This window comes from Pomacea canaliculata, linkage group LG9 (genome assembly GCF_003073045.1).
Source record: "Pomacea canaliculata isolate SZHN2017 linkage group LG9, ASM307304v1, whole genome shotgun sequence".
Taxonomy (NCBI): Eukaryota; Metazoa; Mollusca; class Gastropoda; order Architaenioglossa; family Ampullariidae; genus Pomacea; species Pomacea canaliculata.
In genome coordinates, this window is record NC_037598.1 from 6,163,614 (window position 1) to 6,189,122 (window position 25,509).

Genomic DNA, 25,509 nt, shown 5'->3' on the forward strand with positions numbered 1-25,509 from the left:
AGTATTGATTCATTTATTTATGCAAACTACATAAACACGCTTATTTGTTTAATCCGAGTTTTTGTTTTTTCCTACTTTGATGTTGCGCTATTTATCGTTATCAAATAATTTATTTATTTATAAGAGCACAGCATTTGTAATTCCCTGATTAAGTGTCAGTGAGTTAGTCTATTAATTCGCAAAGTCGCCAAATCTTTTTTTTTACTGGCGATGAATAGTTGATGACAATAATAGCATCATCAGCAGAAACAACATCAACGTTAAAGCCAAGCAGCGGCGGCTTTAGTGTTAGCTGTTACGCATAGGCTTTAGTGTTAGCTGTTACACATAGGCTTTAGTGTTAGCTGTTACACACAGGCATTAGTGTTAGCTGTTACACATAGGCTTTAGTGTTAGCTGTTACACACAGGCATTAGTGTTAGCTGTTACACATAGGCATTAGTGTTAGCTGTTACGCATAGGCTTTAGTGTTAGCTGTTACACACAGGCATTAGTGTTAGCTGTTACGCATAGGCTTTAGTGTTAGCTGTTACACACAGGCATTAGTGTTAGCTGTTACGCATAGGCTTTAGTGTTAGCTGTTACACATAGGCTTTAGTGTTAGCTGTTACACACAGGCATTAGTGTTAGCTGTTACACATAGGCTTTAGTGTTAGCTGTTACACACAGGCATTAGTGTTAGCTGTTACACATAGGCATTAGTGTTAGCTGTTACGCATAGGCTTTAGTGTTAGCTGTTACACACAGGCATTAGTGTTAGCTGTTACACATAGGCTTTAGTGTTAGCTGTTACACACAGGCATTAGTGTTAGCTGTTACACGCAGGCATTAGTGTTAGCTGTTACACATAGGCTTTAGTGTTAGCTGTTACACACAGGCATTAGTGTTAGCTGTTACACATAGGCATTCGTGTTAGCTGTTACACACAGGCATTAGTGTTAGCTGTTACACATAGGCATTCGTGTTAGCTGTTACACACAGGCATTAGTGTTAGCTGTTACACATAGGCATTAGTGTTAGCTGATACACATAGCTATTAGTGTTAGCTGTTACACATAGGCATTCGTGTTAGCTGTTACACATAGGCTTTAGTGTTAGTTGTTACACACAGGCATTAGTGTTAGCTGTTACACAGGCATTAGTGTTAGTTGTTACACACAGGCACTAGTGTTAGCTGTTACACAGGCATTAGTGTTAGCTGTTACACACAGGCATTAGTGTTAGCTGTTGAACACAGGCATTAGTGTTAGCTGTTACACATAGTCATCAGTGTGCTGCATTGTGTATACTTTGACAGTATTTTGGAAAAATTGTTGCTCTTTCCAACGACAACTTGCTAAGGAAATGTCACCCCTTCAAACTGCGAGATAATGGGGAAAATTACCTCCCAGCACATACGACTGTGAAAGCGCCAGGTAGCTATCAGCACTACTACGTGACATCACGTACAGTTACGTGGCGAAGACGAGGGCGAACCGTCTCGCAAATACTGGAAACCACGTAAAATGACGTTGCACTAAGGGGGTGGCGCCTACGTCCCACGTGGCTTACCTGGAGTCTTGCGGCGTGTTCTGCTGCCGTAGCCTGTCCGAACACCGTCTTCCCACCGACTGGAAGGCCGCGTTGTGGTGGTCGGTCTGCATTACCGAAGACATTCACAGCTGAGGCAGCAGCACACCACAGGTCCGGAAATGACGTCTGTCCGACAGCGCTGTTGTCTTTGGACTGTTGTCTTTATTTATTTATAATTTTCTTCTGGTATTTTTGTATTGTTTTCTTTCTTTCCGCCACTCTCTTCTTAGGTCCAGACAGATCTTCGTCAATCCGTAGCGCACAGTGGACAGAAAATACACATATATCTACATAGACAAAGACTTTGCGTCCTGGCTTTACCTCTGTGGACCACAGGAAGGAGATAAATTGAGTTGGTTGCAGGTGATTGGAGCTTATTAATATATCGGAGTGTTAGTATTTCCGATGCCCAAGCACGTGTTCCCACATCTGAATGCAAATGGCACATGGAAAAGATTCAGAATTTTTGAAAATGTCTGTCCACACAGCCCTACTCACACGTTGTCTCGCCTAAGTTCTAACAGAGAAATACAGCGAGTCAGGCTAGCCTTTAATCTCAGAAGAAAAAATTCCCGAAGACACAGAAACCGGAATATACTTACTGGCTGGAGAGTTCGACTTTATATTCATCTAGACAACAGCCCCTGTCTACAACAGTTTATGAACGAGAAGCTGTGAAATCACCGTTTGCCTCCAAAGTCACTTCATTCTGGCATTTCAAGTCACACTGATGCTGAATCCACTGACATGTGTCCATTCAGCGAGAGGAACCCACCAGACCCCAATCATCCAGTCGAAATCCGCTCACAACAGCGCCGCAAATGTTGTCTGTGGCCTCAGTGTTTCAGAGCAGAACCACGATCCCTTGTATCAGGGCGATAATGTGGGGATCCATTTTCCCTTCCGTTGCTTGCATGGTGGACAGCACGATTATAGCATCAGATGCTGCTGAGAGAGTCATTTCACAGAAGAAAACGATTTCCTCCCAATTTTCACACAGATGGAGCCGGGTGCTGCTGTCTCCAGTCCCTGTGCTCAAGGTCGCCAGCAGCTAGCCTCTCGCTCAGCTGTCGTCGACGCCAGCGCAGCTGATGCTGCTGTTGCTGCTGCTGCTGCAAGCTTTCATTGATCGAAGTCGCGCGAAGCCAGTTCCACGAGATGCCCGTATGTACATTCGACTGCTCAGTGCCAGCTGCATTTCTTCTTTTAAAAAAATGATTGGGATATGGTGGAACATAATCTGCGTGTCGAGACCTGCATCTCGTCCTTTTCTCGTGTCCACATTCCCACATCCCCCTTACAGCCCAGTCCACATCCCCCGCCGCTGCCCTTCGCCGCAGAGCCAGTCGTGGTCCGCACGCGCGACGTTTGCGAAAGCAGCGACATCTAGAGGATACCATCTGTTCTTGCAGTCGCAGGGTGTGTGTAGAAAGTGGGGGATGATTATTATTCTGCACCAAGCCAGCAGCTACGGCTGTCGCGGCAAAGCAGCTGGCCATGTAAACAATGTAAACAATGTAAACAGGGGCCACATGTAGAGAGCAGCAGCAGTCACAGGGAGGGGTAGGAGGGGGAGAGTAGAAGAGAACTCGAATTCTTTAATGACATCTGGCCATTACTGCCAGTATCAAAAGGTGAGTCTCGTTCCCCTACATTCACACACACCCATGCTCCCATTCACAGGCACACATAAACATACATAAACATTTGTACACTTCGCGTTACATAGGGGTTTCTAAAAGTGTTACATAGTGACATGTTTCATATCTCAGTAGTTATTTTATCCCTTCTTAAACAGAAACACTTGAATAGAAACCAAGCTAATTGCTTGATATTGTGTACATTTTTACAAATCAGGGTTTCAATAGAAACTTTGTTTTCGCTGTTTGGAGGAACATTTCAATGGCGAATATTATTGTACTGAGGGCAGTGAAACAAAAGGTGGGTTTCATCCTCAGTGGCTCCTACACAAAATGAAAATGAGTCATTTATGTGTGAGCGTTCTGATTATAAATAAAGCGGTTCTTGTGAATATTGATGTCAATGACTCCCAATCGAAAACTAACCGAGGCATCCCTAAAACATTTTACATTTACACGTTCAGAGTATAACTCTGGAGTGAGGGCATTTTTATAAACACGATACAGATAGAAACGGTCACTGTGCCTCATGTGAGAAATCTCTTCTTGCTGACCTACATCGATTATTCTTTGTTTCATCGCTAGCACGCCCTGGTCTAACCATACATGATTGAAACCCATAGTGCCCGACATTACTCGTACGTTTGTAACCCAGTTCTTTTCCCCAATAGCATCTAGGCTGTACAAAAGCAAATATTCTTCTTTGGGTAGATGGTCTATGTTCATCAGCGTCAGGCGGAGCCAAAATTTAACGGTTTATGACATTTCCCCTTTAGCAAAAGTCGAATTAAAATATTTTGTTAAAAGGTCAACTGCTGATTTCAACATTTCTACTAGCCCGTTATCTGTGCCACAGGTTTTACTGGACTTGATGTTTTGTATTGCGGTACGTACCTCAATCTCTCTAATTGTCTCGTCAAGTTCCTCTATTCCAGGCAGATTTATACAATAGACTCAGGTATATGATGGTTATCATCCTGGAAAACGTCTTTAAAGGGATTGATCAATTCATCTTTTGTAATATTTTCATCCTGTAGGCGTCTTTCACTTAGATCCGGACAGATTTTATTTTTCCAAAACAGTTTTGGATTACTTATTTGCTTTGTCAATATTTCTGCTTTTACCCTCTTATACCTCTCTTTAGTTTCGAATCCGAAGAATTTAGGTAATGAGAAACAAATTTAGAGGCCAAGAGACCTATTTGTCACTGTTTTTATCTACACATTAACCGATGGCCAGGTCACGAACAGATTAAGCCGAGAAAGATGTTTGTCATGGCATCAAGGACGTAATTGTCCGGGTGTGTGTTGAGATTTTCATTGGCCACGTTCATGTCCCACGCGTTCAAGAAGAAGACTTGATCTTTCAGCCCTTGGAATTCCTTTCTAAGGATGTAAAAGCTGCGTAACCCGTGAAAGTCTCCGTCCAGGCAATTCCACGGGTGCGGTCCCCTTATTACAACTTTTGTCCTGGGCTTCCTCGCCAGCAGCTCTCGCACTCCACGTGCCACGTCACGCACGTGCATCGCGTAGATGCGCGAGTCAGACCAGAGAAAATGCATGTACAAGTGGACGAGGAGGACGAAGTCACCCGTTGCCGGGATTTTCGCCATGTACTCGGCAGGAGAGATTCGGTACCTTCGGAGCGCCCAGTTCTGTACGTTCACGAATGGGTAAGCGTGGGGGTGCCACTCTTGGCTGAAGTTGAGCTCGGCGTTATGGCACGCTTGCGGCAGCTGCATGGTGAATGTCGAGTTGGTCGGATTAACCACTCGCTTCGGGCACCCCGACAGCTGCGCGACTTTGTTAAAAATTGCTCGGGCGTTCGAATCCCCTAACATGACGAAGGTCTTGTTTCGCACACACTTGTGGACGAAGTCTTGCGACAGGGAGGGAAGAAGACACTTTAAGTGGCGCCACTGTCGGCGTTGCCAGTAGCCGTGAGGTGACTGGTCGGTCCACGTCTCTCGCGGGGGCTTCTGGTTGCATGGGAGGCTGCTTGTTTGGAAACTTCCTATATTGAAAACAGACACAAGAATAGGTGCTGTAATCTTCTATATTAGCCTGTCTGTTCGTTAGGGCGTCTCACGGTCACCTTTAGAATTCTAACACAACCAGTTTCAAAATCCGTACCTCAGTGGGGTATTGCAGAAAAGCGCATGCGCAGGTGGTGGGTGGATTGGGGGGAGGGCCACGATAAAAAAACTTTTTTCTTATATATTTTAGAGTGAAATAAGATATTTGTTAAATATCTCTCTGGCCCCGTAAGCAGGGAGCACCGATAGCGCCGCTAAAGGTACGATATCCCTTTCGTCACGATAGCGCGGGAAAATTCGCATGCAGGGACCGCCGATAGCCGGCTATCGTAGCTCTACGGCTAATGGAGCCTCACCCCTCCGTTAGCTCGCTATCGTACCGAAAGCACAAGATGGCGGACTGGAGGTTCGGGGACCGTATTCGACGCTGTTTGCGCCGCGAACGTGTTTTTCGGGACAGGAATCCTCCCGTGGACCGGTACAACGACCAAGAACTTTACCAGAAATATAAATTTAAAGGACACGATGGTTTAGAACTGACAAATGACATTGCAGCAGCAATCGAATCCTCGAATCGACGTGCGTCGCTTTCTCCACTGTTACAGGTACTGAATAAATCAGTTATTAATCTGCTGATAAAACTTGTTCAGCTTGTTGTCTATTTGATTTTAGCCGTGATTAGTTGCTTTTTAAATGATATTTTAAATTTGAAAAAGGCAAAATTAACATCCTAGCTTAGGTATTGTGCAGACTAACATGACTGTAATGTGACAGTCAAACCTTCTAGTTTTTGACATAGGATTTGCATTGTGTGAGAGAGTTTGTGTGTGTTGAGGCTTTGTACTGTAACCCAAAAATTTTTAGTTTGCACTGCTAAATACCTGTTGCAGGGTGTGTGTGTGTGTGTTGAGACTTTGTACTGTCACCCACATTTTTTCATTTTGCTTTGCATCTCACTTCAGAATATGTGTTGCAGGTGTGCGAGTTTGTGTGTGTTGAGGCTTTGTACTGTACACACATTTTTATTTTGCATTGCATCTCACTGCTAAATACCTGTTGCAGGGTGTGTGTGTGTGTTGATGCTTTGTAATGTAACCCACTTTTTTTTTTGCATTGCATCTCACTTCTGAATACCTGTTACAGGTGAGTGTGTGTGTGAGACTATGTACTGTAACCCACATTTTTTTAAATTTCGCATTGCATCTCACTTCAGAATATGTGTTGCAGGTGTATGAGTTTGTGTGTGTTGATGCTTTGTACTGTAACCCACATTTTTTAGTTTGCATTGCATCTCACTTTTGAGTAGCTGTTGCAGGGGGGGGGGTGTGACTTTGTACTGTCACCCACATTTTTTAACTGTATACAGATCCACTCTAATATACAAAAATGCATACACTGGCAGTATTGCTAGTTTTAATTATCATTTTTCTCTTTGTCTAGCTTGCTTATTTAGCGTTTAGCAGCCAGACTTCTAGTTTGAGATTTTAATTTCTAGTTCCATTTGGCTTATAATAGACTGCTTTTTGGTCTTTGAAATGTTATATCATGAGCTGTTGCTCTGTATCTCCTTTGCTGGCTGTCTTTCTTTTTTTCATTCTAAGGGTTTTCCAGTTGTCCAGGGTGGTGTTGACGGATAGAAGTTTGTCAACGATTTGAAGGGACTTGAATATTCTGTGGCAGAGCAAAGAAAAATATGTAGTAAATGATGGTTGCAAGAGTGGCAATTAGATTTCTGCATATACATCAATAGCATTCTAAAGAAAAGTGATGTTATCCACAAACTGATTTAGTGTAAAGTGTCAGAAAATTATCAATCCTGCAAAAATGGACAGAAAATATCATTTAAATGTGGATATATATATTTGTGTGTGGATGCAATTATTCACTTTTCATTTTGCTTTTGTTTTGAAATGTGTGATTGTAACTGTTTGAGAGTAAAATAAATTTCACTATGTAAATTTTAAGACATTGTGTATTGTTGAGATGGCAACATGTTGCACACAAACTTCAGAACACAGCATTCTGCACGCAAAGTTCACAACAGAGCCACCGTAAAACATGAAATTATTCAGCCTGCTTACCTCCTGTGAATCTGGACCATTCACTGGAATAAAAAACATGTTTTAAAAATTGTACTTCATTTAATCAACAAGCATATAGCTGATGTATAAACAATAAAAGAAAAGTAAATAATGGTTGCATTTGAGGCAAGATTAAACCAACCCATTTCAACCTGTGGTGCTGTGTCCCCAGTTACCAAGAATGTAAAGCGTGTAATATTAACAATTATAAGCGTGATTTAAACATCAACGCATACAATGTTTCACTTCTCCCCTCCCTACATCCAGCTGATTTGCAAAACATAATCACATTTTCTATTATATAAATAAGTAATTATTCTGTCATTTACTGTTTTATATACTTTTTTAGCCAGTTAATGTGTCACTTACCTCCAATACCACTGATCAGGGTAGGTGTTATTGCCAAGGATTGCAGCAACAGCCTCTTCATATTCCCTTGTCTCCAACTGTTTTATTTGCCTCCTTTTTTTTTTTTTTTTTTTTTTTTTTTGAAGCCTTGTCTATTTTTGTAGATCCATTTATCTTTTATTTCTGGTACAGAACAGCCACCCTGCTTGCCAACACCTTGGCCGCAATTTTTTTTTCCAAATTTTTTTTTTTTTTTTTTTGTTTGGTGGGGTTTTTTTTTTTTTTGGTATCGTTCTTTTGTTTGAGAAGCAGCTGGAAAGAATTTTGTTTTCCATGGATATCTCCTCTAACAAAATTTTAATTTCCATGTCGCATATGTTTTGTTTCCCGTTTTTCTGCAAAAGGACATCGTCAGGGAGAAAAAGTAAACGCTACTTTTAAAACAAATACATGCGCAGTAACGCATGAAATTCGGGCCTACCCGGAAGCTATTTATAGAACTGCCTTCCCGCGCCGAAAGCTACTGGAGCTCTATCGGCGTGTCCCTGCTTACCACGTTAGTTGGGAGACTATCGCTGCTATAGCTTTCGGACCGAAAGGCTCTATCGCGACGATTGGCTAACGGTGTTTCTTGCATACGGGGCCTGTTCTTTACAATTTTGTTTCAGATTTTGTGATTGTGTGTGTGTGTGTGAGAGAGAGGGTTGTATTATTTCAATTTTCTTTAATTTGACAAGCACATCACATGAAATTTAAAGGAAGTAGGCGAACCATTACTTCGTACAATTCTGTTTCTGCAAGGATTCGTCCCTGCATTTAAAAATATTTATTATGCGGCAGTTTTATCAATATTTATTTGTCTCTGACATGTTTACGACCAAACGTTCTCTTTCATGTAACCATCCTTACCTTTCATAACATGAACATTAATGGTTTGTGGAAGGCGTATAATGCTTCGCTCCCTTAAACAAGAACAAACAACAAAAAATATTGGTAAATATGCCATGGTAAATATATTGCACAGTATATTTTAATTGCAACTGATACTTTTTTCTGGAGTAAGTCTTTCTTTAGGTCTGACATTTATCCGCTATGACATGTCTATCCAGTCTAAATGCTCATTTCAAATCCAACTGTTTTTACTCGCGATGAAGAATATTAAGAAAATATAAAGTGCATGTCCGCGGTCAGTCGAATGGTTAGAGCAACCAAGGCATCAGAGTTTATAGAAAGTGAAAGATAAGCTAATGTATGAAAATTTGTGCAGAAGCTGTCGTTTACTATACAAACTTACGAACGGCTATAGTTACAAAATTCATCTACATTTTTTTAAAGATAAAAAAAAAGAAAAAAAAGAAGAAAAAAAATTGATATGAGGAAGGCACTATAATATCAACTTATTTCAGAAGACCTGATGATTTTACGTTGATTATAGGGGATAGTGGAGAAGGACGAATATAAGGTCGCAGCATCTCTGCCCATCCAGGTACTCACTTGTCAGAGTATTGTCTTATCTTTTTCTGGAGCAGGACCTCTTGCGTACTTCCAGCTCGAAGTTGTACATCTATCTTCGGAAGCCGCGCGACAGTCCAATCGTCGCAGGACAGCTCCTGGTTGACTGGTTTACCGCAGTACCATGGGAGGCCACCGTTCTCTGAGGTGAAATTGCAGACGTCGTGATAACAAGGGATGACGGGGTACGGCATGCACACCGTCGTCTCGCTGAAGTTACCATTAATAAAACCTGCGAGAATGGGTCTGGAGGTTTTCCGCTTTCGGAGCTGCTCCAAGACGATGTGTTCGTACTCACGTGGTCGCATCAAAGCAGCAAATACAGTAGAATTTCCGGTCCAGAGGAGTGGAATGGCGGCGAGGTAGCTTCCGTTTCGGAAGTCGTAGATCTCAGCAGCGGCAGAGAACTCTTGCGACGTATCAGCCATCCATACTCTGACCTCGTGACCTCCCTTGTGCACGGGACTTCCCTGGGAGTCTCTCAGGTCCACGCGTACCTTCAGTGTGTCTCCCTGACGCAGTTCCCTGTCCTGAGGTTCCACGATACCTATTGTTGACGTCAGGTGAACGGCGACGCCGTTAAGATCCTGCAGCGGTTCGTCGCGAAGGATTTCCTTGCTGATGTCAGACAGGTCAACGTCGTCGGATAGAGGGTAGGCCTCTAGCTCCTGGAAGTCCAGTTTGTCCTTCTCGTAAAGACTTGTCAGCAGCCAGTAGGTCTCGTCCAGCCGGTTTGATCCGTATTGCGAGTTTCTCAGCCCGAAACAGGCAGCTTCGAAAGGAAAGGTGACAACTAATGTGGACGTTTCCACCCTCCTGAAGTTTTTAAACAGGGACGACATCTGAAAAAAACATCTGAAACCCACACCAACAGAAACATCAGCTTTCTCTCATATTAGTATTCTGCTCATTCTTACCATATGTTCCACTCCTCTTGCTATTACTACTGCTGCTACCGAATACACTCAGAGAGAAAGAGCGAAGCAGGGACAAAGCTGATATAAAGTAAATTTCAATGCATGAAAAGAGAGAATCAAATCAAACATGAAAGTTCAAAATGTTGATACAAATCGACCTTAAACGAGCCTAAAAATTAAGCTTTCCGCAGGCATGTTCTTAGATTACTAATACTCTCACAAATGAATTAAATAAAATCCAGTAGACTGTAATTAAGCAGAGAATATTAGCCTAAATCGACCACTGTCCAAAAACCGCCTGCGGTAAGCTAGTAAGCTAGTAAGATTTCATTTCCACGGGTGGGGGGGGGGAGACCCGTGGGGGGGGGGAAGAGAGAGAGAGAGTAAAGAAAAGTTTGTTGACGTTCACCTTATGATTGATCCCATGGTCAAAAGAAATCCGACCTTCAGCAGAGTGTGAAATGATCTGGAACACTTCACGAATTTCCTCATCGCTGAAAGCATAGCCGTAGTCGACGTGGAGATTATCGTCAAACGGGCGATGGGCATCAATTAAATATGGAGACTCACCCATCAGGGAGACAACTCGTCACTCTCGCCAGCCAGAACTCATCAGACAGATCCCCGCCAACAAGTAACATTTTGCTGCAAAAAAAAAAAAAAAAAAAAAAAAAGAAAAAAAGAGAGATTCTTGTTAAACAGTGGTTCCACATTTTCTGACCAAACGCAAACTGGACACAGTTCTTACCACCTACGTCAACGTAATTACATAATCCTGCAAGGAAACGTTTAAAACTTAGAGAATAAATCTTCACATTCCATATTTGAAACTTTGCTTGCTGTGTCTTCGTGTAGTATGTGTGTGTATGTGTCATCAAGTGCCGTGATATAACCTTAGTTGCTGGCACGGCATTAAACACAAACAAACAAACAAATCTCTATGCTCTATATATGCTAAACGCATGTAATTTTTATCCCAAACACATCTACATTCAAAACCTATACTTGTCAAAAGTTCACATATACTTCACTTCATATAAAGTGAGTTCTCAAGCAAGTTTCAAGTAAGCTTGTTTCTTTTCCACACATCTTGATCTATCATTGTTTGAATTATTCTTCTACCTCTTTTAGTTATTTTTTATGATTTTTTGAAAAACGGTAAAATCATGCGCACCAGTGGGTCAAACTGCCTCTAGCCTCGCCGTCTTCAATGAGTTAATCCCAGCTTACCTGGCTTACTTTTCGTCGTCCTTGGGGTGACACGACAGTCATAGCCCGCTGTCCTTTCCTTTCCTTCCTTAGTTGCCGGCTAAACATGCGACCGATATCTCCACCTCCCACCTCACCCTCCTACCTCTCTTACTCTCAGCCCTGACTGAACACGTCAGATGTTGAGGTCAACGTGTCTCTCTGGCTAATATCAATTTTATTGCAACATTTCAATGCTGGTCCTGTCCTTATCAACTTTTCACTCGGGAGTGAACCTGAGCTTTGCGTGTCTTTTTGAGTTGGAGGGCTTTCGAGAGAACATGGACGGGTCATATTTTTGGTGATCGGTGGTGCAGAATAGTACGTTGGAGATTCACCCCCCCCCCACCCCAATCCTCGACGATCATTGCTGAAAATGGATGGATACATAGTAGCTCTCAGAATAAAATCGGGACTAATATTCACAAAGCAATTATTAAAGCGTTTATCATTAGTTTCACCTGTGTCACCGATGTGTGCGCCGCGACATGAAAGTGAAAGTAGGGATCAAGAGAACAAGAATAGTATGCAGCGGTGGGCCAAAGTACTCTTCCCTTGTAAAAGTAGCCACTTCGCACTAAATGTCGTAAATTAAATATTGTTTGATTGAAGGGGGCAGTTAGAAAGGAGGTAGATAAAACAGGGCAGAATCATCAAAAATAAAGACACGGGGGTAGGTGGGGGGGAAACAAACCAATACACCTAACATGTCGTCTTCATTTTACAGCCATTCAAAGCGGTATACGCAAAGCCAGTGGGTCGTTTCTTGTTTGTTGGGAGAGAGTCGATAAAACCACGAATTTTTATTAATAAAACAGGTGACTGTGCGTGCCAGGACATGTTGAGTCCCGCCTTTAGCGGTCCGGTGGTGTAGCGGAATCTTCTGTCCTGGGTGCAGCTCTCGTCTCGGGTACGCTGTTCTTTCTCTGCATGTGATATCTGTTCAAAGGGCTGCCTTGCTGTGCTGAAGCCTTAGTTGTTGGCTCGGTTGTTTGCATCTTTCATTTTCTTCAGCCACGGACGTCGCTATCACTGCCTGTGATTTGTCGTTGGTGTGTTCAGCGTGGTCGACAACAACGATTTCAGAACATACATTGTTGTGACTATAAACCTTGGTGAATTTCTTGTTGCGTACACTTACACATGCACGATGTGCATGAGTGAATAAAGTACCACTTAATTATGGATGGACCACTGATTGACAGCAGTAACAGAAAGCCATCAGTTTTTGACTTTCCTGTAAATAAAAATAGAAACACGATCTCAAATTGTAATAATAAACATACACAAGTTCAAATTGCCACTGAACAGTTAAAACGATCAATGACACTGCTGAATTATCAGGGACGAGGGTTATCACCTCTGAATGGTCAAGAATTGTTATGTGCATGTCAAAGTGAGGGAATGGAGAGATTGACCTGAATGTTTTCGAGACTGAGTAGTGGTGAGCGAAAGATTTGATATTACCGGAAAGAGAGGTTTAGAAGAAGGACGTATGTGAAAAGAAACAAATTTGGGAGTGAAGAGATTCACTTGCCAATACAAGTTATAGAGTGTGAACCATATTTTTTCAATAATTTTGTCAATGGAAAGAATTATTTGTGTAAAATTTTCTTAAGCTTTTAGCGGCAATTGTAAAATCCTCAGCTCTTGGGAGTCAGCGTACAAAGAAATTTAGCCTATCTAAATATTCAAGGAAGTACAAGATTTTCAGGGATCATTTGTGGAAACAACAAGAAGCTTCGTCACCGAGACGCGAAGCGTACACAACGCGGGGAAGGGTATGCTTTCAAGGGATATCTACCCAGTTCTTCCTGAAGTTCGTGAGTCCCACTCGGAGAAGCGAAGGACGGTTTCTGCCAGGAACCGATACTGATAAGACTCCTGGGCGACGAGTGCAGAACAAAGTGTTTCTCTCATGGGATTACTGTCAACTAGGAAAAATCCAAGAGATGTTCCCCAGAGAACGGCTCATCTTTTTGAGGACCTGGATGCGATTCGAAGGTAGCTGAATACGTCACTATGTGACTAGGAAAAAGGTGAACTACTCTAGTTTTCGTAGGACTACGAGAACTGTATGTAAATTCGAGCATTTCATGTACATCCAGACTCAGTTCCGGTGACAGAGTATTACTGTGACTATGTTTGGCTATTCCCAGAGCCGTCAGAAAAGTGCACTGACATTTACAGTAGATTGACTTCGGGATCGGTGAGGATGTGAATGAAAGAGCGAAGTTTGGAGTGTGATTTGTAAGTTTGTCGGTGATCTTTAATTGTGCCTCCGAGCCTTCTTCCGTTTCCAGGCCATGCAAACATTGAACTCTGCAGTAAACAACACAAAGAACAAGTTAACACTGAACAATCAAAACTCTATTACGTTAATGTAATACAAGTACTGTAGTATCAGCTGTAGAGAGCGAATCTTTGCGTCTACACGTTATTTCAGTTCTTAATAACAATGAGAGATTTCATCGCCTTGTCGGGGTCGGTGCTCCCCCGCGCCTCGTTCATGCTCTTGATGCTGGCACGACGTTGGCTGGTCGACGTCTCGTCCTCGTCGTCGCTGATGCTGTCTTCATCGGTTACATCCTTTGATGCTCTGGAAATTATGTCCATCGACTTTCCTTTTTCCAACAAACGATTCAGCCCGGACTTGAGCTGGTGAAGAGCAAACAGCGAAGTTTAGCTAGCGCACGTAATCGCAGTCGTAACAGTAAGAGTAGTGTAAATGAGGAATGGCTGATATGCTGGAGAATCCTAAAAAATAAGCGTTAGGCCAGGTCCTTCTATCCATCATGGCGGTTACTATGAGAGTGCAAAGTACAGCGACGTCTATCTCCTCCCATGCAAGTCCCAAAAGTACTCGACTATCTATGATAAGCAAGCAACTTCAATAAGTACCAACAGATAATACGTCCCAGACCAAACCAAACCACAAATAGTCAATCAAAAGTAAACTGATACTTAGTTCACCCTAACTAGCGTCGTCTGGCTGTTTCGAGGCCTGCACGAGTCCTGTGGCTGCGCCACTCTGCAATTTGTAAAATATACACGTCCCCACTCCAGGAGAGGTAAATTTAATGGAAGAAGGTGGGGGGGGGGAGCTATGCCATCCATATGCCACAAGTTAGACGTGGTGAACCACTCACATTCACTGTTTTGACAGCCACTAGTCTACGAGCCTGTTTACTGTAAACTTGTCACGCCGCTTATTCTACCCGACAAAGTCATTGCTGGGTAAACCGTGGGTGTGGGGAAGTGAAGTTTATCCTGGGTAGTGGCTTATGAACCAGACTCTCAGAAGATTTTTTTAATCCCTTGGTAAAATACTTTTTCTCGAAATGTGAGTGAATATCTTACAACTAGCCTGCAAGAAGCCGACAAACATCGTGGACAACCGAATGTCTTGTACTGAGTTGTTTATTATAGAAAATGCATTCTACGAGACCCTTAAGCCCAACTTTGTGTTTGATTGGGACTTGCCCTTCCAAGCTGCAATCACAAATGCTGTACTCACACGTCTGGACTTCTGATATTCCGTGTTCCCGGATTCGTCGTACCACAGCAGGTTGTTCTTCCGTAACAAACGCCTTCGCATAACCATAAACTTCTGCTCCAAGTTGATCTTCTCTTGCGCTAGGCGCGCCACCAGCAAGGACAGACCTATGAACAGCAACAGCAACGCCGTCGACACTGCCGCAACAGCCTCCGGGTACAGCAAGACCCTGCGCCACCACAACTCCAAGGCGGATGGCGGTGGGGCGACCCGCAGCCGGTGCCACGCGGTCTGCCATGTGCGTCGGGTGGTCACGTGTCTCACACTGCACGTGCAGGGTCCGGCCATGCTGGGGACGGCGGCTGGGAAATAGTCTGGTGAGGGCTTGTCGGCAGGCACGCTCATGGAGAACGTTGTGTTCATAGCATTGAAGTGCCATTGCCGCGTGATGGTGGCAGCTTTTTGGGAGGATTGCTTGCTTGCCGTGGGTTCGAGGGTCCTGGTTTGCTTTTGTGAAGTGCTGTCCTTTCCTGATTCCTCCAGGACGCGAAGGACGGACACAAGAGCCTCGCTGCGGCAGTCCAGGCGAAAGGGGTCCGTCTGTCGCACGATGACTGTGGGAAGGGGCGTCAGCACCGTCAGCGTGAAGACGTCGGCCGTCAGCACCCTGCCACTGCTCAGCGTCATGCGGCACTCGTACGTCCCGCCGTCCGACAGCCACACCTTGCTGAGGACGAAAACAAAGTCCTCCACCAGCATGCGCGAAACATCCACAGTCACGGGGTCACCGTCCTTGACCCAGCCCCATTTCGTCTCAGGATACTCTTTGGCGAAGGCCATCGTAACGTTGTTCTAAACACAACTTTCACAATTACGATACATGCTGGGAAAAAAATAAGAACAATCAAGAAGGCTGGAACGGGAGATTTGTTTATGAAGCGGATGAGAAAAGCAATCAGACAGATGGGAGCTACGGCATGGCGACAGTTTTTGTTCATGGTGTCGTAAGCCAAAGTGAGATTTGCGGAAGATCATTATCATTTATCTGCAGTAAGTAGCGCATTCTCAAATAGATGTGACTTCATAAATGGTCTATGACTTGTACACAAAACAACTATCCTGACATGTACTGACAAAGGTACAGAGAAAATTTCAAGATTTGCATGACTGCACTCGCTGTCACATGCTGACAGACCACTATCACATCAAAGAGTTAATAATAATCACGAACGCACGCGTTTACACACACACACGTCACACGCGCAAACATACACGTCAGCGTGCATATTCTCTCCATAACCTTCTTAACTGTACACATTCTGTGGAATGTGAGACAATATATCAAGTGTTAACCGACGTGTCAAATTTGTCGAGTTTGTTTCATATTCGTCATCAAGTGTCCAGTTAAGAAAGTCCTTCACCTTGCACAAAAACGTGACGTTCCCGCCTTCATCTACTGCGTAGTCAGCATTGGTGACGTTGAGCCACTCTAACAGGGCCATCCCGAGCGGCGTTCTGTGCAAGGAGCTCGGGACCACGTCTGCCGCCTTAGACCATCCACGTCTGGTGCCTTGACTAGCGGTACTCGCAGGAGCTAATAGTATATACAGTAGAATACAGAAAAATAAGCGTACACGAGCGATGTTAAAGTCATCATCTCTTCAGTTTATACCATTGACAAAAGACGAGCTTACTGCCTGCTTATTAATCATCGTTGAAAAATCATTTGAAAATGCACTAACGGTACCTAAATTTCTGAGCTTGATTTTCTTTCAGCTGCAGGTGTTTTAAAACAGCAGGTCTTAGCGCCCAAGAATTCTGTCCCAGAGATATTTTTATTTATCGTTAAGTTGAGTAACCACGAGTAGAAAGTTTTGGTTTAAAAATTTACTAACCTATTATCAACGCCAGTGTGAAGAAACACGGGGGATGAGAAAGTTTCATAACCATTGTAAACGCACGGAAAATATGGCTGAAGTGCTATGGGTGGGTAACTCCGATTTCTTACGATGTTCACCGTTCGGCTGAGACTTACTTCCTTTTCCTTCCACAGGGTGACGTCACGAAGACGTCACGAAAACAAAACGTCACCGTGGTGACGCGGATTGCTACAGAAGGCAGGAGAGGGCGCCATGTTTGTGAGTTGTGCTCACTGCAGGCGAGGGGATGCGGGAAACATGGCTTTACGGACTTTCACTGCTCATCGCGTACAAACACCTGCAGCACGCAGTGGTGCTTCCTGAGAAAGCTAAAAGTTGACCCTATGGCTGTTTAGTGTGCTTAAATGAACAAGACAATATAACGTAATATAAATGCTACACATGTGTAGACTAACCTGCTGTCCTACCTCGTAATCTCGAGATCATTACTTTAACACAAATGTTGGGCGACAGGCGAGGGTGGCACATGAAAGGGGTATACGATCCCTAAGGGGTAACCTTTGATGCTTTCAGATATGGACCTAAGATCCACCTTCTTTTGGAAATACTTTAAGTAGTGGGTGGCTTTCTTTTCTCATACTTTCAACTCTTTGTGTGTCTGGTTTTTTAATGTAGCGCTTGTGTGTGTGTGACAGAGATATTGTTAAGCTGATTATGTCTAAAGGGACTAAACTGCTTTCATCATCCATTCTGTCACAAAGTGTGGCGAGAGGGGTGGGGGAAGGCTGGCGAGATAACAGGTGTGAACAAAAGTAATCAAATAGCTATAAAACATATTAGTGCAAGGTCCTCAGTAGGCGAGAAGAAAGCTCCATTGTCATGTCTGCTTCCACTTTGTTTCTGTTTCGTATAGATCAAATGATTTTGGTAAGGCTTCAATTCCCTAGCTGGGCAACGCATAACGAGCAGATGTTCGAATCGCGGCCGAATTTATACCAGTCCATCGTCGTTTTTGTCGGAAACGTTCATGATATAATTTTTGTGTATCTATGCAACAACTAATAGGAGCATTGTTTTGCTGGGGGGTTTTTTTGTTTTGTTTTTTTTTTAATAAACTCCGTAAGTAACTTCGAGATTCGCTTCATATCTGACTCGTGATGTCGTTCACAAGGTGCGTGCACTTATAATTCCGTTTTTTATGCCGCATATCTCCCTAGAACCAAGACTCCCTCGAGCAGTGAGGTCACAGACTTGCCCACCAATGTAGCCGCCATCGACAGGGCAAACAAACCGATCTGTGTTGAAGCACTGTTTAGCGAGCACGTGACCACCTCCTTGACTGCTCCACTGTTCACATTATTTGCCGAAGTTATAATTATTGTTGTAGCTTTCCTCGTCGTCGATGTAGCTTTCATCGCCTTGCTCTTCCTCTCTTTCCACCGTGTCTGTCGTTGTCGGCACCCCAGAAGGTAGCGACAGTCTGGACTTAGCGTCCTCTGTTTCCTCAGTTTCTGTCAGTGCCGAGACGTCAGTAAGACTCGTCAACATGGACTTGGCATCCTCTGTTTCCTCAGTTTCCTCAGTTTCTGTCGGTGCCGAGACCTCAGAATGCGTCGTCAACATGGACTTGGCATCCTCTGTTTCCTCGGTTTCTGTTGGTGCCGATGCCTCAGTAAGCGTCGTCAAGGCATCCTCTGTTTCCTCTGTTTCCTCAGTTTCTGTCGGTGCCGAGACGTCAGTAAGCGTCGACAACATGGACTTGGTATCCTCTGGTTCATCCATGTATGTTAGTGTCGAGATGTCAGTACGCGGCGACAACGTGGACATGGCATCGCCAGGCCTGCTGGACGTCTGTGAACAGTCAATGCCGGAGAGTATTAGTTAACGTTAACTTTCAAAGCACGTTTAAAAAACTCTTAAGACTAAGCCCGATATGTGTGTGTATATATATATATCTAAGCTAAACTTTCCAAGAGATTTCTACGATGTTTAAATGACAGTAAAGCAATCGGACGCTGCTAATCTAAATTCAAAGAAGTTTTTCTTCGAACGATTCGATCGCAGTGAAACAGAGGCAAAAAAACCGTTGTCTGGGTGCTTATATATACATATATATCATGTCAAGAATGTCACCAAATATATCAAATTCACATGTTATTCGGCTCTCTTATTGGCTGTAGCTTTAATTATCAAAGTACATTTCTCATGTAAGTGTGCTTTTTAAATATTTTCTTGTGTATGATAATGCTAGCTGAAGAACGGAGGGAGAAGGAAATACTATCTTGTCTTGATCCCACAAAAAAATTCTCTTGTAGACCTTTGAGCTCATAACTTACACGTTTCATCATCTGGCGTTCTTCATCGTCTGTGCCGCCGACATGCATCGGCCTCCTCAGCATCCTCTCTTTCATTGCCTCGAACTCTTTCTCTACCTTCACGCTCCGCTTTTGCACCTCTTGAGCCACCACCACCACCAGGGTAAGCAGGAAAGCCATCACTCCCGCCACCACCGCTCCTAATACCTCCGGGTGCGCCAGGAGCCTGCGCACCATTACTTCAACTGCCGAGGGGGGCGGCCCCACTTGCACCCGATACCAGGCCGTTCGCCAGGTGTGGTGGGTGACCAAGTCGCTAACCTTGCACGTCCACTCGCCCGTCATGTTGAAGTCCGCGGCGGGCAGGACGTCTGGGGACGGGACATCGTCGGGTAAGCTTTTCGGGAAGAGCGAGGTCTCGTTGTCGTTGAAATACCATCGTCGCATGGTGATAGGATCTTTCTTCTTGTGTCCTTGGGCCGCTTGGTGAGCTTGCCGTTTTTTGACCAGGAACCTGGATGTCGTCTCACCACTTTCCCGCGCACCGCCGTGTTTCGCTCGGGCAACATTCCGAAAGACAGGCTCGACAGTAATGACATCCGCACCGTTGCGGATGGAGGTATTCTCGGCATCTCTCTTTCCCCGCTTGCTGTCTTCCTCCTGGAGCTGCAAGCTAACCTTGAAGATGCGCCTGACGGAGTTCAGAGCCTCGCTGCGGCAGTCTAGGCGCAGCGGCTCCGTCTGACGCACATAGAGCGTGGGGCCTGACGTCAACACCGTCAGTGTGTAGACCTCGGCCGTCAGGACCGTGCCGTCTCCCAGATCCATCCGGCACTCGTACGTCCCGCTATCCGTCACCCGCATGTCCTCCACGTAGAAGATGAAGTCCGTCAGCAGCATGCGCGATGCGTCCAGCCTCACTGGGTCGCCGTCCTTGACCCAGAGCCACCGCAGCATTGGGTTCTCCTTGGCGAAGTCAATGGTCACTTTGTTCTTTGAAGCATAGACGTACAGGATTAAAGGGGAACAACAAATACTGTGTAAAAGTAGGGCTCTACTAAAACTCTACAGCTTATACTGAGTGAAACCAGGGATCGACCAGAACTCGGTAACTTATACTACAACAGAATAATGGCAATCGTGAATTCTTTACTTTTCAAGTATCGATTTTAAATGATTCTTTTTCATGCTTTTAAATTTTGCACACAATAAAAATATAAAGCGATTTCCGAACTGCTGCCTCATTATAATGTCCCAGATTTTGTATGCGGCACACAGCCTGCACCAACCTTGCATGAAAATTCCACGTTTTCCCCCGCGTTCACTTTTAAGTCGAAATGGGAGCCGACAAACCAGGTGAGAAGTGACATGCCCAGTTGACTCGTGCGCAGTGCGTATGGAATTATGTCCGCAGCCTTCGACCAGCCGGTCTTTGCAGTCTGAGGCTGAACTGAGCTGTTCCCAGTTTTTGTTGATTCTGCAGAAGATTGCTTTGTCTGAGACTACGTAAAGTGTCCTTACCAAAAAGATAGCAAATAAAAGTTATACCTTTGACTGGATTTCAATTTGAAAGGTACTAATTCTGAATCGATCATTTCTTACATTGGCTTCACTTTACAGAAACTATTCACACTGAGGGACAAACGTGTGTGAAAAGGCATCATCATCATCATCATTGTCGTTGTTGATCATTGTACCTTTACCTGTTGACAATATCAGTATCACGAAACACAAACAAAGCCTCATGATCCTTCATTTAAGGAAGAAGAGCAGAATGGTGAGCGAAACGTGGGGGCGACAGATAAACTTAATATTTAGCTTGGAAGTTGAAGGGTCTGACTGATGGCGTTCACATTCCGTCAGTAGCTGTTCACTGTTGTGTGTCTTCACTCGGACAAGATGGACAACAGATCGCTGCAGACGTCATCATGACGACAGACCGAAACAGGATGTGACGCAAGACGATCGTGTTCAGTATCGAAAGACAGCTCGGACTATAAAGATAAACACGCTTACAGCGTACAGTTCTGTTTATGCGAGTTATATGTTTACTTACTCATCATTAATGAATCATGAAGTGTTTTTGTCATCGACTGATCGATGTTTTACTAAAAATTTTAGTGAGATTCTGCTAAACAGAGATCGTAATTAATAATCTCCCCTGTAGGTGTTATTTTTCCAAAAAATGTAAGACTAAAAGCTTGTGAAAAAATAATTAACGATTCACTAAATAATCTTGGCTTAAAGCCTATATACTAATAAATTTTTAACTGTTTCATACGCCAGAAGGAACAACATTGGAGCTGTTCGGCCCTACTTAAAATATTCCCAAATGGCACAAATCTTAGAATATACGAACTATTGCGATCATCAAAGCTAACATCACTTGTTTGTTGTATCACCTCTGGCCTTCACTAATATTTGAGGTTTGTCTTTTTAGCTTTGTCTCAATGCTCACAAAATATGCGTGAAACAAATAGTGACGAAAATGTGTTATTCACGCTTCTCTTGATGCACACTAAATAAAGTCAACATCTAGCAATCAGTGGCACGTGGTCGTCTCCACACGGGCTTGTAAACAACTTCGTTTTCTTACTCGCTTAGATAAGACTTGACGATTGCTAGTAGTGAATACTTCAGTTTCCAGTTTTTCTAGTCTTTAATGAATTATCCGCAAAGCTGCCTAACTGCATAAACTGCTGAATGAAAGTAGGTTAAAAGATCCTTAGTTGCTCCACATCTGTCGTCTGCTTCTATATCCGAGCGCTAATTTTGACCAATCCTAAAACTAAAGTATCTGGTTCACCAAAGGCAATTTATTGACACATACAGATCTACTCCCCGGCACTAATTTTAACCGATGGGTGTGTGTGTGTGGAAGTCAAATATTCCTGTCAAATATTCCATTGATGGTACGCAACTCCACGTCTCGTCTCTCTCCGTACTCCAGTGAGATTGCGCTGGCACCACACTTGGAATCTTACATCAGTTACGCTATACTGAAGTTAGGCCATTTTCGTTGTTCTTAAATTTTGATGGTGCAGTATCTTCGGTTTATTAACATAGGAACATTTTCAGTGTCATTCATGAAATTGATAAAAATAGCAAAATCATTTGTTTCAGGTTTCTAGAAAGATTAAACAGAAAATGGAGGAATCAGAACCATCTCAGTATCTAAGATGTGTACGTAAAGGCAAAGCTCCATACTGGTATATGCAAGTGACTTTGTAAGTTATTTTTTTATATACTAATGTTGGATTTTAATATTATGATTTGTTATAACTTGACTATCTAAGAAAATAAACATTGGGATAAGCTTGGAGTGTGATTTATATGTTTAAAAGTGAAACATCTGAGGCTTTTCTTTCGGGAAACATAACTTTCATAAACAACCCCAAAGAGTTTCAAAGCCTGGCTGTAGAATGGGCCATGTTGTGTAATATTTTGAATTACAGGCAACAGAAGCCAAGGGTGAATGGAATTGGTGTTTTATGTAAATATGCATACTTCCCAAATGTTTATAAATTGTATGCAGATAAATTGGGCGTATGAACGAATGTATGCTTGGGAACTTGTACATTGAGGATTCAAGTCATGTCTGCATCTTGTTTTCCTTATTTCTGAAATATTTTAGGATGTCTTGTGCATGAATCTTCAATGTTATGGAGATGGGAAGTATGCCCACTTTCTCTGGAAGTCACACGTGAGCGATTGGTATTTAGAGAAAAAAAAAATTGTCAGTTGAAATATTTTCAATTTCAGATTATATGAAAGTGGTGAGAAGGAAACGGATGTCCTGCAGCTCAAACACATAATCATGCAAGCATTAACTGAAATATTTGGTCAGGTAGGGGTTTTTGTTTTGGCTGTGTGTTCACTAACTGTAATTTAACTGCGGGGAAAGTTTAATGTGCACTCTTTAACAAGAGAAAATGGATTGAAAATGTTTATTTAAGTGCAAAAGATGTCATGTTGTGATTTTCAGACTGATGTATCCATATAAAAGTCAAATGCAAACATATTCTTTGCAGGTTGGTGCTAGTGACACCATTGACGTGCTAAAGCTTTCTTCTGGAAACGCCCTGTTACGAGTACCCACAAGGTGTGTTACTATTTTCTTTCATGTATTCGCAGAATTGCTCCATTCAATTTTCAAGCATGGTCATGTCCAGCCTTCTGTCAAGGGAAACAGCACATGGGAGAAAACCCCTTGCCAGCAAGATCACAAGAAGTTTGTGATGTCAGAAATGTTTTAGCAGCTACCACTCTGTCTTTTATTCTTGCTCATTGTTTATATTTGGTTTAATTGATTTTTATAATTTAACTGACATTGGCTCTGAGAGAACAACAGGCCAAAAGAATATTGCACGTTTTAAACATTAGTTGATTCACTTATCCAGAATTGCTATAGTAATTATGCTTTTCTTTTGCTTAGATCATTTGTGAAATTATGGGGTGCCCTAACATTGTATGGAAAATATAAAGGTCGGCTTTGTGCATTCAGAGTGCATCAGGTAAGAACATAGAGTTTGCTGTTTTGATTTTAGAGCAAAATTTTTTAAAGCAGTTCATTATATTTTTTAAAGTGAATATGTATATTTGTTCTAAATAAGCCAGAATAGACATGTGGATGCTGAATAGTTTCCCCTGCTTGTTTTAGTATCGCTGTTTGTGCTAGCAGGTTTTTTTGTTTGTACATTGATGCTGTTAAGGCCGACACATTTCAGTCAGCTATGGCTTACAAATAAATATTAAAACATTTTTAGCCATGGCTTCAAGAGGGCTGAATGAAGAAACAAGTTTTTGAGGTACTTTTTATGGCAAGTAAGGAAAGTGTCAAAAACATGGTTATTGATTCAGTGCGCAGTCATGCTGAATGAAAACAAGAGGGGTTGTTTTACAACACAATTTATCTTGAGTAATCCACATGGGCAGTTACAGGCAAAAGTGATAGATGCTAATGTGCTAACAATATACAGATAAATATATACATATACATGTTGACTACAGTGAATAAAGTTTTTACTGTATTTATACACACACACACACAACTGGGAGGATTTAACAAAATTTTGCTAAAGATTTTTCAGTCTTTTAGTATCTGGTATGCCTGTGCACAGCTTTGTTTTCATGAGTGAGCTTGCTGCTTCTTTTTACAGGTGTCTCCTAATCTGATGGGTCTGGCTTGCAACAGCAGGGAATTTAAGATACCAGGTCTCTATGATGGACATTGATATATCATGAGTGAAGACTTATTCATTCATTGGTCCCTTGACTAGTACCAGTCTTTAAGTGGGAAGCACATGGATAGATTTGGCAGCTGACAAGACCTACCTCTCATGCCTGTCTTAAATGATGGTAGCAGATCCTGCACGGGACAACCAGTCCACTCCTTCACATTTCTGCTGGCTACCTCAACATCAACCTTTCAAGGTGCGTTGAAGGAAGTTCTCCAACAGAGTGCCATACTGAATCAGACCAACTTATGCCACTATTGCAAGTAGGTGTTCCTGGTGTTCTATGAGTGGGACAACTATACTTATGAAGTCATTGGTTTTTATATTCCCCGTACAAGATATAGAGCAGCCCCACCTCAGACACTTGTCTTAAATTCCTGGATTCTTGTCTCAGTTCCAAAATTTAAAGTTCATATTCATATCTGTTAAGCTGGATCGGTACTATGAGGGATTTGCAGATTGTACTTTATAGTAAATCCGATGTTATATTCTGTGCCAGATTGCGTGTAGCTTAGCCATTACTGCTATTGTGAAGATATTGCTTTGAATGGGTTTATGATTGTTGAAGTATAATTGCTTTTGTGGTTGTCTGTGTAAGAGAAATAGGTGGAGAGAAGATGGAGGAGTGGTATTGATATTGCGAATCTTGTATTTATAAAGATTTTGTGAACACTTGAAATATGTTGACATGTTAAGAATGTGGGTGGAGTTGGGAGAAAAAATGACTACCAGCGAATGAGAAGGGAAGTTGGTGCATGTCGGGCACAGCCCATCATCCTTGGGAAAGATGATGATTCATATTGTGCTGCAGTGAGATCTTCTGGCATAAATCATATTGTTGCTGTTCCTTCTCGCTTCTCTCATTCCCTCTGAGGCACAGTCATGTGTGAAACTGACTGGCTTTAAAATTACTTTCATATACCACATAAAGGCACTGCAGTTGCTTAGTGCTTAGAGTCTGGTGAGAATATGTTGTTGAATGGAAGCTGTCCACTTTCTGTATCTAATGCATCAACAACTGCTGATATACCACAGCAATCCATTCTCGGACAATAAATGTGAAAAAAGGTATTTTTTACTTCTTTTTATTTATTTTTTATAAGTGCATTGGCCAAATACTTGTATTCAGGGTTTCAAAGGTTTTGAGATTTTGCTATTAAAAAAAGTATTAAACTCATGAATGTAGTGGAGTAATATATAACCAACTTGTCAGAGCTCACTGAAAGTT

At 42.7% G+C, this 25,509-nt stretch overlaps 5 protein-coding genes across 8 annotated transcripts in view; 1 reads left to right on the top strand and 4 right to left on the bottom strand.

The window, feature by feature from the left end:
- The window catches only part of LOC112571939 (inosine-5'-monophosphate dehydrogenase 1b-like), a 32,514-nt gene extending 29,639 nt beyond the window's left edge, over positions 1 to 2,875 (bottom strand). Inside the window, exon 1 of the mRNA XM_025251355.1 lies at positions 1,552 to 2,875. Within this exon, the coding sequence (XP_025107140.1) occupies positions 1,552 to 1,655 (104 nt within the window). The 5' untranslated portion in view covers positions 1,656 to 2,875. The remainder of the gene's footprint in view (positions 1 to 1,551) is intronic.
- Positions 2,876 to 3,287: 412 nt separating this feature from the next.
- On the bottom strand, positions 3,288 to 11,690 carry LOC112571938 (NXPE family member 1-like). 2 transcript variants are annotated; one of them, XM_025251353.1, is made up of 5 exons: positions 11,336 to 11,690; positions 10,515 to 10,750; positions 9,171 to 10,043; positions 8,586 to 8,638; positions 3,288 to 5,225 (listed from the first exon to the last, which is right to left on the bottom strand). In XM_025251353.1, the coding sequence occupies exons 2-5, from the start codon at positions 10,652 to 10,654 to the stop codon at positions 4,453 to 4,455; spliced, it is 1,839 nt and encodes a 612-aa protein (XP_025107138.1). In that variant the 5' UTR covers positions 10,655 to 10,750; positions 11,336 to 11,690; the 3' UTR covers positions 3,288 to 4,452. The 2 variants fall into 2 exon arrangements, with proteins under 2 accessions (XP_025107138.1, XP_025107139.1); XM_025251354.1 differs by lacking the exon at positions 11,336 to 11,690 and adding an exon at positions 11,280 to 11,317.
- A 2,023-nt stretch (positions 11,691 to 13,713) lies between these two features.
- Positions 13,714 to 17,239, bottom strand: LOC112572108. The gene is made up of 4 exons (XM_025251640.1): positions 16,745 to 17,239; positions 16,271 to 16,443; positions 14,871 to 15,701; positions 13,714 to 14,011 (listed from the first exon to the last, which is right to left on the bottom strand). Exons 1-4 carry the CDS (start codon positions 16,797 to 16,799, stop codon positions 13,796 to 13,798), a joined length of 1,275 nt encoding a protein of 424 aa, XP_025107425.1. The 5' UTR covers positions 16,800 to 17,239; the 3' UTR covers positions 13,714 to 13,795.
- A 591-nt stretch (positions 17,240 to 17,830) lies between these two features.
- On the bottom strand, positions 17,831 to 20,996 carry LOC112572106. Of its 2 annotated transcripts, XM_025251638.1 has the most exons (5): positions 20,748 to 20,996; positions 20,334 to 20,521; positions 19,066 to 20,037; positions 18,440 to 18,580; positions 17,831 to 18,373 (listed from the first exon to the last, which is right to left on the bottom strand). In XM_025251638.1, the coding sequence occupies exons 1-5, from the start codon at positions 20,788 to 20,790 to the stop codon at positions 18,086 to 18,088; spliced, it is 1,632 nt and encodes a 543-aa protein (XP_025107423.1). In that variant the 5' UTR covers positions 20,791 to 20,996; the 3' UTR covers positions 17,831 to 18,085. The 2 variants fall into 2 exon arrangements, with proteins under 2 accessions (XP_025107423.1, XP_025107422.1); XM_025251637.1 differs by having other exon boundaries at positions 17,831 to 18,580.
- Positions 20,997 to 21,368: 372 nt separating this feature from the next.
- On the top strand, positions 21,369 to 25,352 carry LOC112572109 (ribonuclease P protein subunit p14-like). Of its 2 annotated transcripts, none has more exons than XM_025251642.1 (6): positions 21,369 to 21,470; positions 22,168 to 22,271; positions 22,807 to 22,891; positions 23,076 to 23,146; positions 23,480 to 23,558; positions 24,204 to 25,352. In XM_025251642.1, the coding sequence occupies exons 2-6, from the start codon at positions 22,192 to 22,194 to the stop codon at positions 24,276 to 24,278; spliced, it is 390 nt and encodes a 129-aa protein (XP_025107427.1). In that variant the 5' UTR covers positions 21,369 to 21,470; positions 22,168 to 22,191; the 3' UTR covers positions 24,279 to 25,352. The 2 variants fall into 2 exon arrangements, with proteins under 2 accessions (XP_025107427.1, XP_025107426.1); XM_025251641.1 differs by lacking the exon at positions 21,369 to 21,470 and adding an exon at positions 21,925 to 22,049.
- The last annotated feature ends 157 nt before the right edge of the window (positions 25,353 to 25,509 follow it).